The sequence below is a fragment of the Zophobas morio genome, unplaced genomic scaffold (genome assembly GCF_036711695.1).
Source record: "Zophobas morio isolate AGI-343-1 ecotype UQ-CSIRO unplaced genomic scaffold, CSIRO_AGI_Zmor_V1 ptg000038l, whole genome shotgun sequence".
Classification (NCBI taxonomy): Eukaryota; Metazoa; Arthropoda; class Insecta; order Coleoptera; family Tenebrionidae; genus Zophobas; species Zophobas morio.
The window spans coordinates 1,250,478-1,266,362 of NW_026972143.1; the positions used below are offsets into that span (position 1 = coordinate 1,250,478).

General features: G+C 31.8%; 2 protein-coding genes across 3 annotated transcripts; one reads left to right on the plus strand and one right to left on the minus strand.

The window, feature by feature from the left end:
* Positions 1-6,232: 6,232 nt before the first annotated feature.
* Positions 6,233-7,749, minus strand: LOC135140143 (uncharacterized). Of its 2 annotated transcripts, XM_064070565.1 has the most exons (3): positions 6,884-7,749; positions 6,565-6,837; positions 6,233-6,473 (listed from the first exon to the last, which is right to left on the minus strand). In XM_064070565.1, the coding sequence occupies exons 1-2, from the start codon at positions 7,682-7,684 to the stop codon at positions 6,568-6,570; spliced, it is 1,071 nt and encodes a 356-aa protein (XP_063926635.1). In that variant the 5' UTR covers positions 7,685-7,749; the 3' UTR covers positions 6,233-6,473; positions 6,565-6,567. The 2 variants fall into 2 exon arrangements, with proteins under 2 accessions (XP_063926635.1, XP_063926634.1); XM_064070564.1 differs by having other exon boundaries at positions 6,233-6,837.
* Positions 7,750-13,605: 5,856 nt separating this feature from the next.
* On the plus strand, positions 13,606-15,870 carry LOC135140230 (putative fatty acyl-CoA reductase CG5065). The gene is made up of 7 exons (XM_064070705.1): positions 13,606-14,196; positions 14,266-14,663; positions 14,716-14,825; positions 14,878-15,073; positions 15,123-15,359; positions 15,410-15,667; positions 15,722-15,870. The coding sequence occupies exons 1-7, from the start codon at positions 13,984-13,986 to the stop codon at positions 15,801-15,803; spliced, it is 1,494 nt and encodes a 497-aa protein (XP_063926775.1). The 5' UTR covers positions 13,606-13,983; the 3' UTR covers positions 15,804-15,870.
* Positions 15,871-15,885: the final 15 nt, after the last annotated feature.

The following is a 15,885-nucleotide window of genomic DNA, read 5'->3' on the forward strand; positions in this document are numbered from 1 at the left end:
AGGATTGTTGTTATTAGTGCGAAAATGAATAAAATGTGACATTTGCGGTGAAGAGGGTGAGATTTTTTTTGGATGAAGGGAGGTGTTACAGCACAGAATTGGCTCACTGAAATAATTACTTTGAGGAGAAGCATCATGTGGAAAGGTTGGAGTACACTGTAATTATTGTAGTAAGGTTTTCGATATTGATGAATATTATTGATATCGAAGTTTTCATTCAGCTAATGTTGTTTTTGTACACACGCTATTATTTAGAAACGTTTTCACGAAGCAGGTAATTAAGTGAATGATATTGCATAAACAAATAAATAATTCAGGACACAAAGTTATGAGAACCTGATTATTTTACAATAATAATAGATAATTTCATTTTATATATTAGCCAAAATATTAATATTAATCAAATTTCATCTGTTCATACCTTCCAAACACTTGATGACGTCATGCCCAAATTTATTTAAAGGATCATGATCCTCTATTTGTGATTTAGTTATGACAGTTTATTAACGTAATTTTTGATTATTTTATTGGAGACCAGGAATTAAAATCTGTGTATTCATCCTCTCTAGAAAATTAATGACGTCATGTATTCTTTTTTATTTATTAACATTCATAATATCATTTTTTAAACTGTGTACAGGAGGTTTCAAAAATTTATATCTAATTTTCCGAAAATTCCGGGAACACAGCACTGTTTTTAATTCGCTGAATGACTTGGATTAGGCAACTTTATCAAAAGCACGATTTTTCAATACTCCTCTTTTATGAAAAATTCCCCCTTTCTCGACCACTATTGAAATTTACCTAAAGGCTTTTTTTTTGTAAATTTCGACTTCCGGGTTTATTTTTTCCAAAACTTTTACCAATTTTTCCAGAATCTTCCATTGAATTACGGCCATATTTAAGTTAAAAAAAATATTTGCAGCGAATATTTCGAAAATTTTGCTCAGGGACCACAAACACCATATATTTTTCCAATCAGTAAGTCGATATCTATATCCTAGAATTTTTTGTGGATTTTTAGACGACTTTTTCAAAAGCAAAATTTTTCGCTTATGAAAATTCGGGAATTTTCCGACCACTTTCGCAACTTATTAACTAAAGACATTTTCTTCTTCATTTCAACCTTAAGTTACCAAGAGCAACCTCCAGAAGTTTCTTTTGGGCTTATCTCTTATATAGGTGCTACCATTTTTCAAGAATCTCTCACAGTGAAGTATGACAATATTTAGGATTAAAAAATTGAATTCCGTACAGAATATTTCTAAAACCTTAGTTTAGGGCCATTAAACACGCTATATTTTTTGAGTCAGTTGGTCGAAATCTATACCCCAGAATTTTTTGAGGATTTTTAGATAGAGTAACTTTTTCAAAATCAAAATTTTTCGCTTTTGAAAATTTCGGAATTTTTCAAATTTCGGAATTTTTCGACCACCTTTGGAACTTAACTAAACACATTTTCTTGTACATTTCGATCTCCAGAAGTTACTTTGGACCTCATTTCTTCTATAACTCTTACCATTTTTCCAGAATCTCCCAATAAAATACGAGACCACTTTAAAGATAAAAAAAATTGAATTCCAAAGAGAATAGTTCTAAAATATTGGTCTAGGACCATAAATACGCTATATTTTTCGAATCATGCGTCTATATCCAATTTATAGAATTTTTTGAGGATTTTTAGACAACTTTTTCAAAACCAAAATTTTTCACCTTCGAAACTTAACTCAACACATTTTCTTGTACATTTCGACCTCCAGAAGCTCCTTTCGACTTCATTTCTTCTATAATTTCTGCAATTTTTCCAGAATCTTCCAATGAAATACGACAATTGTAAGGATTAAAAAAAAATTGAGTTCCATAATCACGCTACATTTTTCGCATCGCACGTCGATATTCAATTTCTAGAATTTTTTTGTAGATTTTTAGACAACTTTTTCAAAACCAAAATTTTTCACTTATGAAAATTTCGGAATTTTTCGTTTATGTTCAAAAGATACCTACCTAAAAATATTTTATTGCACATTTCGACTTCTAGAACTGACTTTCGGAGTCATTTCTTGGACAACTCCTACTATCTGCCACTGAAATATGGCAATAATTTGATAAAAAAAATAATTCCTAAGGGTATATTTCTAAAATCATGCTCTGAGATCACAAACACGCTGTATTTTTCAAACCAGGATGTCGAAATTTATGTCCCAGATTTTTTTGACGCTTTTTGTACAACTTTTTTAAAACTAAAATTTTTCACTTATGAAAATTTTGGAATTTTTGGACCACCTTTGACACTTAATTAAAGAAATTTTCTTGCACATTTCGATCTGCAGGAGTTACTTTCGGCCTTATTTCTTTGATAACTCCTATCATTTTTCCAGAATCTCCCACTGAATTGTGACAATTTTTAGGATTGAAAAAAGAACTGAATTTCAAAAAGAATATTTAAAATCTCGGTCTAGGGCCATAAACACGCTACATTTTTCGAATCAGCGCGTCAAAATCTATATCCCAGAATTTTTTGAAGATTTTTAAATAACTTTTTTAAAATCAAAATTTTTCGCTTTTGAAAATTTCAAAATTTTTCAACCATTTTCGAAACTTAACTCAACACATTTTCTTGTACATTTCGACCTCCAGAAGCTCCTTTCGACTTCATTTCTTCTATAATTTCTGCCATTCTCCCAGAATCTTCCAATGAATTACGACAATTTTAAGGATTAAAAAAAATTTGAATTCCATAATCACGCTATATTTTTCGCATCGCACGTCGATATCCAATTTCTAGAATTTTTTTGTGGATTTTTAGACAACTTTTTCAAAACCAAAATTTTTCACTTATGAAAATTTCGGAATTTTTCGTTCACGTTCAAAAGATACCTACCTAAAAATATTTTCTTGCACATTTCGACTTCTAGAAGTGACTTTCGGCGTCATTTTTTGGACAACTCCTACTATCTGCACTGAAATATGGCAATATTTTGATAAAAAAAAATAATTCCTAAGGGTATATTTCTAAAATCATGCTCTGAGATCACAAACACGCTGTATTTTTCGAACCAGGATGTCGAAATCTATGCCCCAGATTTTTTTGACGTTTTTTGTGCAACTTTTTCAAAATTAAAACTTTTCACTTATGAAAATTTTGGAATTTTTCGACCACCTTTGACACTTAATTAAAGATATTTTCTTGCACATTTCGATCTGCAGGAGTTACTTTCGGCCTTATTTCTTTGATAACTCCTATCATTTTTCCAGAATCTCCCACTGAATTGTGACAATTTTTAGGATTGAAAAAAGAACTGAATTTCAAAAAGAATATTTAAAATCTCGGTCTAGGGCCATAAACACGCTACATTTTTCGAATCAGCGCGTCAAAATCTATATCCCAGAATTTTTTGAAGATTTTTAAATAACTTTTTTAAAATCAAAATTTTTCGCTTTTGAAAATTTCAGAATTTTTCAACCACCTTCGAAACTTAACTCAACACATTTTCTTGTACATTTCGACCTCCAGAAGTTATTTTCGACTTCATTTCTTCTATAATTTCTGCCATTTTTCCAGAATCTTCGAATGAAATACGACAATTTTAAGGATTAAAAAAATTTGAATTCCATAATCACGCTATATTTTTCGCATCGCACGTCGATATCCAAATTCTAGAATTTTTTTGTGGATTTTTAGACAACTTTTTCAAAACCAAAATTTTTCACTTATGAAAATTTCGGAATTTTTCGTTCACGTTCAAAAGATACCTACCTAAAAATATTTTCTTGCACATTTCGACTTCTAGAAGTGACTTTCGGCGTCATTTTTTGGACAACTCCTACTATCTGCACTGAAATATGGCAATATTTTGATAAAAAAAAATAATTCCTAAGGGTATATTTCTAAAATCATGCTCTGAGATCACAAACACGCTGTATTTTTCGAACCAGGATGTCGAAATTTATGTCCCAGATTTTTTTGTCGCTTTTTGTACAACTTTTTTAAAACTAAAATTTTTCACTTATGAAAATTTTGGAATTTTTGGACCACCTTTGACACTTAATTAAAGAAATTTTCTTGCACATTTCGATCTGCAGGAGTTACTTTCGGTCTTATTTCTTTGATAACTCCTATCATTTTTCCAGAATCGCCCACTGAATTGTGGCAATTTTTATGATTAAAAAATGAACTGAATTTCAAAAAGAATAATTAAAAATCTCGGTCTAGGGCCATAAACACGCTACATTTTTGAAATCAGCAAGTCGAAATCTATATCTCAGAATTTTTTGAAGATTTTTAAATAACTTTTCCAAAATCAAAATTTTTCGCTTTTGAAAATTTCAGAATTTTTCAACCACCTTCGAAACTTAACTCAACACATTTTCTTGTACATTTCAACCTCCAGAAGCTCCTTTCGACTTCATTTCTTCTATAATTTCTGCCATTTTTCCAGAATATTCCAATGAAATACGACAATTGTAAAGATTAAAAAAAATTTGAGTTCCATAATCACGCTACATTTTTCGCATCGCACGTCGATATCCAATTTCTAGAATTTTTTGTGGATTTTTAGACAATTTTTTCAAAACCAAAATTTTTCACTTATGAAAATTTCGGAATTTTACGACCACCTTCATAACATATCTAAAGACATTTATTTGCACATTTCGACCTCCACAAGTTATTTTCGGCGTCATTCCTTAGATAACTTCTACCATTTTTTCAGAATCCCCATTGAAATTTAGCAATGTTTTGATTAAAAAAAAAAATCATATTTCGAAAATCTTGCTTTGAGGTCATAAACAGGCTGTATTTTTGGAACCAGGACGTCGAAATCTATATCCCCGTATTTTTGAAATTTTTTATACAACTTTTTCAAAACCAAAATTTTTCGCTTAATGAAAATTTTGGAATTTTTCGACCATCTTTGAAACTTGACTAAAGACCTTTTCTTGCACATTTCGACCTCTAAAAATTTCGGTCTTATTTCTTGGATAACTCCTACCATTTTTCCAGAATCTCCCATGGAAATCTGACAATTTTTGAATAAAACAAAATAAAAAAAGAATTGAATTCCAAACTGAATATTTCTAAATTTTTCGAATATACATACATATTCCAGTATTTTTCCTGGATTTTTAAGTAATTCAAAATCTCAGTTTTTTAATTTTTAGAAAAAGTCAAAATCTTGATAAAAATATTTTCATTTGAACATAAAACTTTTTTCTTTTCCAGTTTTTTTTCAATTCGGCCTTAACATGTCACATCATATGTCATTTCTGGCGAATTTTAGACGTTGCCAACATGTGACCAACATAATAAAAGAGGTATATTTTTCAGTAGAAATACGTTTAGATTTAACAATAAATTTTATTTAAATCATGTCGGAAAATAAAACCTTACTTTCAAAATATAGATATTCTGTAGTGTTTATTTATACACTTTATTCATTATTGAGAAATACAAGTTGATCTATTTACCTAATTATCCTAAATTACATATTTCACACTAGAATAATTTACTAAAACTGGCACTGGCAACGTTGTCGAATGTGTTGTTATTTTTGATTTTGGAATAAAATACACTTACAGTTTAATAATCTAGCTCTAATTTTATATAAACTTATAGGGGTTATCAATCAATTCCAAAAATCAAGTTTAGTTTATTAAAGTTATCTAAGACACTAACCTTTTTTAAATGCCTGTGTTTCAAAGAAAACGGTCTTGGAAACCCTTGGTTTTGAAAAAAAAAAAATGAAATAATTTTGAAAATCCTAGGTATGTATTTTATTTTTGGAAAATTTCAAAAAATTCTGGAGTCATCTCAGTACTTTTTTTTAAACTGTGAAAGCGTCTTCAAAGCCCGTAGTATTTATTTTTGGAAAATTTGAACAAATTTTAGGGGATCCTTGTGTTTTGTTTTTTAAAGAGTTTGAAAGAATTAAAGGGGCCCTTGGTACTTTTTTTTTTTTCAAGAATGTGAATTATTTTGGAAACCTTGAAGATATAATGAACAGTAATAATGAAACAATTTTAAAAATTCTCGACGTCTCTGGTATTTTATTTTTGAAAAATTTTGAAAGATTCTAGAAGCTCCTCAGAGTGTTTTTTCAAGCGAATTGCATTTAATTTTTGTTTTGAATGTGATTAAAAAATAAGAGGGTCATTACTAAATTTGTTCTTAAAATTAGTAACAATTACAAATGTTTACAAACACTATTTATAAAAACACAAAACTTGTTCCACTTGAAACAAAACGCTAAACCTAATAATCAAACCACAAATTTACTGAATTAATTCATCCATTTATTTGTTCATTCAACACACGCTTCCACATTTCCAGGTAGCCATAATTATTCCAACCAACAATAAACATTGATCATTTACGCAAACTTTCCGCGTTACCTAATTTACAAGTTTGTTTTATGATTTTTACCAATAATTTCCATAACCAGGGGATTTTCTCCGTCCACCGAGAATCCTTGACTCTTCAGATCCGGCACCAGACAGCATTTCAATTCACAACAAAAAACACATAAATATTTCAACCGCAAACTTTTAATTGCATATTCCACTCACGCATTATTTGTTGTTGAACTGTAACAAAATGACCAGCGTGCTGCTGACGGTCGCCAGAATCTCAATAATCGTAAACTTTCCGGTCCTGAAAAACCCAGCAGCAGTGAAGACCGGAGAATTTAGGACCACGAGGTTGGTGAATTCGTACAGTTCTTGTTTCTGACTGTGACTGACCTGCTGCCACGACCAGCGCAACTTGTAGGTCAAGGAGACGGTTTTTTGGGACTCTTGACTCACTTTGTCGCACATAACGAGGTACAAGCTGGTCATAAACTGGAAGGATTTTGTTAAATTTAATTTAATAAAGTCCTGTACATACCATTGTAAAAGCGGTGATACATATATGGAGCGACAGCGCCTCGTAACTCTCGTCTTGAGTCACCATAACGAACACATAAATCAGCAGTAGCAAAACTGTGTGGAAAATAATCAAAAACACCGGCCAGCCAAACAGGGTGTTAAACATATCTGTAGTTTCTTTCAAGTAGCAAATCACGTAGCCCGTGACGCGCGCGACGTCGTCCGGAAACCCCTGCCTCTGTGTGGCGTAAGCCACCAGTGTTTTGTTCACGCCCCTATACTGCTTAAGTAACATATAAACAAGGTGACACAAAAGCAGAAGGTAAAAAAAGTTTATATATTCCGCAGTGCTAACGGTGATCCTCTTCAGCACCAGTAGACCCTCTATTTGGAACCAAATCACTATTCCATAGCTGGCGATTAGAGTAAAAACCACGTGGCCTGCAACAAAACACGTCCAACACGGAATTTTGCTCAAATATCTTCGACTCTGTCCAAAGTCTGTCATTTTTTTGCTGACTTCCAATCTTGCCAAAAATTTTTTCCATTGCTGGTTTTGCCAGAAGTTGTACACCACGATGACGTGGAAGATGAGGGCTAGAACGATTAGGTCGTTCGCGTAGAGGAAGAATTGCTTCATGAAGAACGTATTTCTGTAGAAATTTCTGCTTTGGATGGTGAAGAAGGCGCCTGTTGTTAGTATTACGAAAATTAGGATACAGTAGATTTTTCGGAGGATGGACGGTCTGGAGGATAAAGGGGGTGTTATGGGTAAAATGTAGCCGACTTTGAAGAATAGTGTTAATAGGTGGAGAGCCATTGTGAGAATGTGGGTAATTGCATGATGATGTGGGTAATCGCATGATGTGTTAATGTAGGGTTTTATCAGGTAGGATCTGTTTATTTAAATAACAATTAAAACCTTTTAAGTTGGTTCGAAATATAAATATAGAAAAAATAAAATTCGGAGATGATGAGTTACCAAATTTTGATTGCGTGATGTATTAATATGAACGTCTTATAATAGTTTTATTCTTTAGGAAAAGAAATAAAGCAATTTTAGCTGGAATCAACTTTTATTGCGTTTGTTTTACTATTGCACGTCATATTTTATTGTTTTATGTACCAATTACGTGAAAATATAGTGTTGATATATCATTAAAATATCGCTTGTGTCAGATAAAACTTTTATTATAATAAAAATAATAGATCTTCTGTTATTTTAACTAAGGAACTGTATTAAAACAAAAACATAAGTAAACGTCAACCCAAAAATATCCAGAAGAAGCGGCTTCCCAATATCGAAAAAATTCGCCCCTGTAAACCGAGGCGCATTAGCCACAACCAAACTAGTCAATTCGTACAACTCTAGATTTTCCCTAGTACTACCATCACTGGTACATCGCACGCAAATGTTTTGAGCCTATGGGCGGATCATTTTTGCCGGTCGTCACCGAAGGAGGCGGTCCAAATCGTCCAAGGGCAGAATTTGTAGGTAGGCTCAAACTACAACGAAATTTACGTGTTGACCAAATTCTTACCCTGAATTAGTTTTAATTTTATGAATACTTACTCTAAATTAGTTTTAATTTTATAAATACCCTATCTAAAATGTTCAGAATATGATGAGTCTATACTTGTGATTTACCATTCCATTAATATTTTTTGGATTTGTTTATACATACAGGGTGACTAAAAAAAATAATGACTGAGTCAATTTATTTTATTGAAGAAATCAAGAATTACAAAACTGAATACTTTGAAATCTTGTCAATTAGTTAGAAAAAAAACCTGTCCTGCTCTAATAACATCGAGAATATGCTCAAAATCACACTAGTATTAGGTCTAATTGTGCCGACCATAGTTATAAAATTCACATTAAAGTAAGTCACGGACATTTTTTGAAGTGTACTACATTTCAAAAAGCAAAAAAAATATTCAGTTTATAAACTTCATAATTTTGGTTTATTAAAGTTTATCAATCATATTTGACGCTTTATTTTATCCGTTCCATTTGTTATCCTTTACTGCGGTCTCTCTTGGGTCGAGGTGTAACACCGGACCGAACGTTCTTCGACCGATAGGATAATTTATTACTTCCGTCATCTTTTCGGTGACAAATTTAATCTTTGCATACTTCAGCGTAGTTAGTGAACTCGTTGTGACCACTGAAATATACAAAGAGTAAATTTTGAAATGGAACGAAAGTCGAAGAATACTTTTAGTCACGATCAAAATGTATTTGCTTATCTTCGCCAAAAAATTCATGACGTCATCGTAAAATTTGATATGATGAGTCTATACCTGTGATTTATCATTGCAGTAATATTTTTTAGATTTACTTATACAGCCTGTCTCAAAAAAAGGTCACTTCGATTTTCGATTTTTCGTTTTTTCGACCAACAGTTTCATCGAATTAGATTTTTCAGTTTCTATTTTTCTATCAACTTTTCGATTTTATTGCTTTCTAATTTTCTGATTTTTCAAATTTGCGGTATTTTGATTTTTCGAGTTTTCAGTTTTTTCGTTTTTCGATTTTTTAATTTTTCGTTTTTTTGATTTTTCGGTGTTTCGATTTTTTTATTTGCCATTCTTTCAATTTTCGATTTTTCGTCTTTCCATTTTTAGATTTTTTGATTTTTCTGTTCGTCAGTTTTTGGACTTTGCAATTTTTTTGCATTTTTGGATTATATTTTACTTTCCGATTTTTTTGATTTTTGAATTCTCGATTTTACGTTTTTAATTCTTCGATTTCCGATTTTTCAATTTTCCGGTTTTTTAATTCTTCTATTCTCGATTTTTCGATTTTCCATTAATCATAAAATTTTTCGATTTTTCGGTTGTTTTATTTTTCGACCTTCGATTTTTCAACTTTCGATTATTCGATTTTCTATTTTCTGATTTTACAATTTTTCGATTTGCGATTTTTCGATTTTCGTTTTTCCGCTTTTGTGGTTTTTCGATTTTTCTGTTGGTTTCAGTATTTATGGTTCTGCAATTTGCAGCTTTTAAATTTCAATTTTGTTACTTTCTGATTTTCCACTTTTCGATTTTTTGTTTTTTTTGTCGATCGTCGTTTTTTCGATTTTCATTTTTTCGATTTTTTGATTTTTCAATTTTTAGGCCTTGTAATTTTTTTACTTTTCGCTTTTTCGAGTATTTGTTTCATCGAATTTTCGATTTTTCGGTTTTTCCATTTTCCGATTTTCGATTTTTTGATTTTCCATGTTCAGATATTTTTCGATTTTTTTTATTTTTAGATTGTTCTGTTCGTCAGTTTTGAGACTTTACAATTTTTACTTTTCCACTTTTCTATTATTTTAGTTTCGGATTGTTCGATTTTTGAATTTTCGTTTTTTTTTTCATTTTTCGATTTTCGATTTCTTAATTTTTCGATTTTTCGGTTTTTTAATTTGTCGATTATCGATATTCCGATTTTCGATTTTTCGATTTTCCAATCTTCGATTTTTCAATTTCCAGTTTTCGATTTTCCACTTTTTGATTTTACGATTTTTCGATTTTTCTGTTCGTCAGTTTTTAGGCTTTGCAATTTGTTTACTTTTGGATTTTTCGATTATTTTACTTTCCAGTTTTTTGATTTTTGAATTGTCGACTTTTAGAGTTTACAATATTATGAATTTTCGAATTTTCGGTTTTCCTATTTTTCGATTTTTGATTTTTCCATTTTTCGGTTTTTTGATTTTTCAATTCTCAGTTTTTCAATCTTGCAAATTTTCGATTTTTCAGATTTGTGAATTTCCAGTTTTTCGATCGACCTACGTATTAGAAAAAATTGAATTTTCGATTTTCGATTTTTCCATTTTTAGATTTTTGATTTTCCAGTTTTGCATTTTCAGATTTCCTGTTTTTCGCATATCTGATTTATCAAATTTTCGATTTTTCGGCTTTTCGATTTTTCGATATTTGATTTTCGAATTTTCGATTGTTCAGTTTTCCATTTTTCAGCTTTTAGACTTCAATTTTTTTACTTTTCGATTTTCCAAATTTTCGAGTTTCAATTTTCAGATTTTTGATTTTTCGATTTTCTTTTTAAATCTTTGAATTTTTCGGTTTTGATTTTTTGAATTTTTGATTTTTAATTTTTCCATTCTTCGGTTTTTAGACTTCAATTTTCTTTCTTTTAAATTTTTCGATATTCTATTTTCCGCTTTTCAGAATTTTCGATTTTCAGTTTTCAGACTTTCGATGATTAGAATTTTGGATTTTTCAGTTTTATGATTTTTCGATTTTAAAAAATTTGAGTAGTCGAATTTTCGATTTTTCAATTCATCGATTTTTCTATATTCAATTTTTCAATTTAAATTTTGCGATTTTCAATTTGTCCATTGTCGATGTTTAGAATTCTCGGTTTTTCAATTTTTCCATTCGCAACTGTTAGATTTTGTTACTTTCCGATTTTTTGGTTTTCGATTTTCCAATTTTCAGAATTTTCAAGTTTTTTTATTCAGATTTTCCATTTTCCACTTTTTCGATTTTAGATTTTTCGAATTTTTGTTTTTCCAATTTTTTGCTTTTTCTATTTTTCTGTTCGTTTCAGTTTTTAGGCTTTGCAATTTTTTTTACTTTATATATTTTGATTATTTTAATTTTCGATTTCTTTTATTTTTGTTTTTGATTTTTTTAATTTTCAATATTACAAATTTTTGACTTTTCGATTTTTTGGTTTTCCCGTTTTTGAATTTTCGATTTTTCGATTTTTGAGGTTTGTGAATTTCCACTTTTCGATCGACCTAGGTATTTGATTCATTGAATTTTCGATTTTTTGATTAGCCATTTTTAGATTTTCGATTTTTACGATTTGTATTTTTCGATTTTCTGTTTTTTGCATTAGTGAATTTCAGTTTTTCCGATTTTTGATTTTGCGCATATTTGATTAATCAAATTTTCGAAAAAGTTACCGTGCTTACAAAAGCTTCAAAACATCTACAATATTTCAAAGTATTCAGTTTTGCTATTCTTGATTTCTTCAATAAAATAAATTGACTCAGTCATTAACTTTTTTGAGACACTCTGTATAACCAAATCTAAAAAATATTAATGCAGTGATAAATCACAAGTGTACAACTCATCATATTTTATACATTTAAGATAGGATTTATTCTGCAAAATTTTGAGGTGACGTCATAAATTTTTTAGAGGGGATAAGCAAATATATTTTAATTAAAAATGTATCATGTTTATCATGATTTTAAAACATCTGCAATATTTCAAAGTATTCGATTTTGCAAATTCAAAATTAATTTGCAAAATATTGTTTTATAATTATAATTTTTTTTCCAAAAATCTGGACGTTTTGGATAAAAACTCAACACGGAGTCATAAACTACATGTGTAGGACTATGTTACTGTATACAATTTAAAACCCATTTACTATGCATAAATTTGAAGTGACGTCATCACATTATTGGTGGGGATGATTAGACAAATTTAATAATTTTGTGACATTTATGAAAAAAATATCAGTTAACAAAAATGGCACGTTTTATTATTATGCCAGTTACATGTCCCTCAACGACAATATCGTTTTTTTTATTTATTTATTATGAACATTTAAGAGTATTTTATTTGAAAAAGTGATGAAATTTTTTATACGGAACAATTGGTCGAAAGATGTTGGAAAGCAAAATAATTCATGTCCGGACCATCGTTACTCACGAACGAAAGTGACCATTATTTTATGGGAACAACTACCTGCTAAATCTTCTCCGACAAATTCGAGATAACTGGTGTGAGCCATAAATATTTCTTACCAAATGTATATATAACTACTGTCCGTCCCGTTATTGTCAATAAAATTTTATAGGGTAAAATGTGAATTTCGTTGTAGTTTGAGCCTACCTACAAATTCTGCCCTTGAAGGGTTTGGACCGCCTTCTTCAGTGAGGGCAGGCAAAAACGATCCGCCCATAGGCTCAAAACATTTGCGTGAGCAGTACAATCCTCTTACCTTTTTCTTCAAATTATTATAATTAAAAATTGACTAAAAGTTGAATGCCCAAATTTTGTTTTTTTTTTTTACAATAGGTACACACTTACGACAGTAATTAAATTTTTTAAAAAAGTACAATTATTATTTGTTCATTGTGGCAAACTCAAACATCATAAATCAAGGTAAATACAGACTTGCGATTCTCAGTGACCACGATGACACATATGCAAATACTCGAGAAGGGTATTATCCTATAAATTATTGTAAACACTATACCCTTGAGAATAGGATCCTCTTGACAAATGGATAATTTCATGTTTTCGACGTTTGACAGCGTCTACAATATAAAACGTCAGTCTCCCGTTTCCGCCTGTCTGTCTGTCTAAACACGTGGTTTAACATTATAGATCTTCCTTTTGTTAAAATCCACAGCACGTTGGCAGCAAAAAAATTCCATAATTGATATTTGTAAGTACGTGAAGTGACGTCTTTCTCGAACTTCTCTAGACTAGAAAAAATGCCGAATTTTTTAACCACTTTACTACCTTGTGTCAGGTTGTGGTTTTGTTATTCATCGAATTCCTTGAAAACACCAAAATAAAATCCATGACGACAATCCCATGCGTAAAACTTTACTCTGCTAATTAATTTTAACATAATTAAATCTTTGTTTAACAACCTTTTCAAAAATGAACAAAACGTAAATTTAGAAAACACACTTACATAACAATTTTCACGTTCTTTTACGATTGCAAATACCACTACAACCGTTAAATCCACAAGATTTTCTAATCAAACAGTGCACACAACGTCCACAAATCAGTTCATTTTCACGCCCTGAATCATCAGACGAGCAGATAAAAACCGCACTGGAACGAAAAAAATTGCATTAACTATCACCTACAGTTTTACTAAAAGTACACGACTTTCCAGTAAACAAAAAACTAACTCTCACTCATTCCAAACACACTTAAAACAATATTCAAATCCCCAATTTGTAAACGTAACACACTTTTCACTGGGTCATAAAAAACCAAAACCAATAAATTGTAAACGACACCTGCTGTACGTGCGTCAGCCCCCACAGCCCCCACCACTCATCGCCAACAATTGAAGAGCACGAACCACCACAAGCCACTCTTCACTAAGCCGCTAACGAAGAAACCAAGATGAGCGAAATGTACCAAACGTACCCCGACCGCATCGCGCGCTTTTTCGAAGACAAAACCGTGCTGATAACGGGGGCCACCGGCTTCGTGGGGAAAGTGTTGTTAGAGAAAATGTTGCGTGCATGCGGCGGGGTAAAGAAGGTTTACGTACTGATTAGAAGCAAAAGGGAGAAGGAGCCGCAGATACGACTGGTCGAGCTCTTCCGGGATCCAGTAAGTCATTATTATTATTATTATTATTATTATTACCAATATTGTTGTTTTATTTTTTTCTGTGTGTAGATCTTCGGGGTGTTAAAAACCCAGCACGACGCTTCTATTTTCCAAAAAGTAGAAGCTATTTCAGGCGACGTGTCCCTCCCAGGTCTCGATTTGTCCCTCTCTGACAGAAAAAAGCTTTGTTCAGAAGTGGAAATAATCTTCCACTGTGCCGCTATAGTCAGGTTTGACATACCGCTGCAAGAAGCCGTGATTGTCAACGTGCGTGGGACCAAACTTATGTTAGAACTGGCAAAGGAGTGTCAAAATTTGCTCAATTTTGTGCACGTTTCGACTGCTTATTGTCACCTAGACGAGGATATAGTCAAGGAGCAGATATACCCCCCACCTAGAAACCCTCACGACGTCATCAAAATCTGCGAGTGTTTGGAGAACGAGCTTGTCGAGACGATCAAAAATAAGTATGGAATTGTTTTTTTTGTCGGGAATTGTTGATTGTTGATGAGTTTGTAGGATTTTGGAGAAATTCCCTAATTGTTATCCGTTTACAAAGGCGCTGAGTGAGGGTTTGGTTAGTGACGAAATGGAGCGTCTGCCTGTGGTGATTTTTCGGCCATCAGTTGGTACTACATTGTCATACTGTTGTAATTACAGATAAGTTTATTTTTATTGTAGTGGTACCTATTTGGAGAGAACCCCTTCCCGGATATACTGATAACATAAACGGCCCCACTGGACTCCTAATAGGGGGCGGGAAAGGCGTGATTAGAACGCTTTTCTGTCGAGGCGACGGCTATTTAGACTACATTCCGGCTGACCTCGTAGCTAACGGACTCTTATTTAGCACTTTCGATTTTGTTACCAACAAAGGGTACTTTGTTTCTTACTTAAAAAATAAATTTATTGTCACTTCTTTCTAGACAACGAAGAGTTTACAACGCCGTTTCGTCCCACGCCTACAAACTAACGTTCAACCAAGTGGTCAAAATGGGCAAAACCATCGTAGAGACGGCTTTACCATTCAACAACATTTTCTGGTACCCGGGGGGTTCCCTCACCCAATCTAAAATCAAACACTACACAATCATGACCCTATTTCAAATACTTCCAGCGCTGATTATCGACACCATTTTGATTCTTTGTCGCATAAAACCATTGTAAGTACGAAAACACACACACACATACACACTTAAACATCGATTTTTAGCTTCATGAAAATTCAAAAACGCACCCTGAATGCCTACGCTCTTTGCGAATACTATGTTAACAGAAACTGGGATTTCGATAACAGTAAAAGCATGGAAGCGATTGAACTTTTGAACCCCAGGGAACGAGAAATTTATAAAATGGACGGACGAGGGGGCAATTTTCGCGACTATTTTTTGAATTGTATACACTCAGCGCGGCTGTATTTGTTGAAAGAAAGTGATGACCAGATTCCAGCAGCCAAAATGCAAATGAAAGTGTAAGAATAAAATACATACATACAATACATATTAAAACCGAAATTATTTTTTAGAATGTGGTTCGTGGATTGGTTGTGCAAAATCTTCGTCGTCTCGGCTTTATTCTACTATATTTCGTCTAAATTATTCTCATAAATGTCTAAGTTGTAGTTTTAAATTGTAGGACACTTTAATTTAATTAAATAAAAAGAATCACTCTGTATATGGTGTTCAAGTT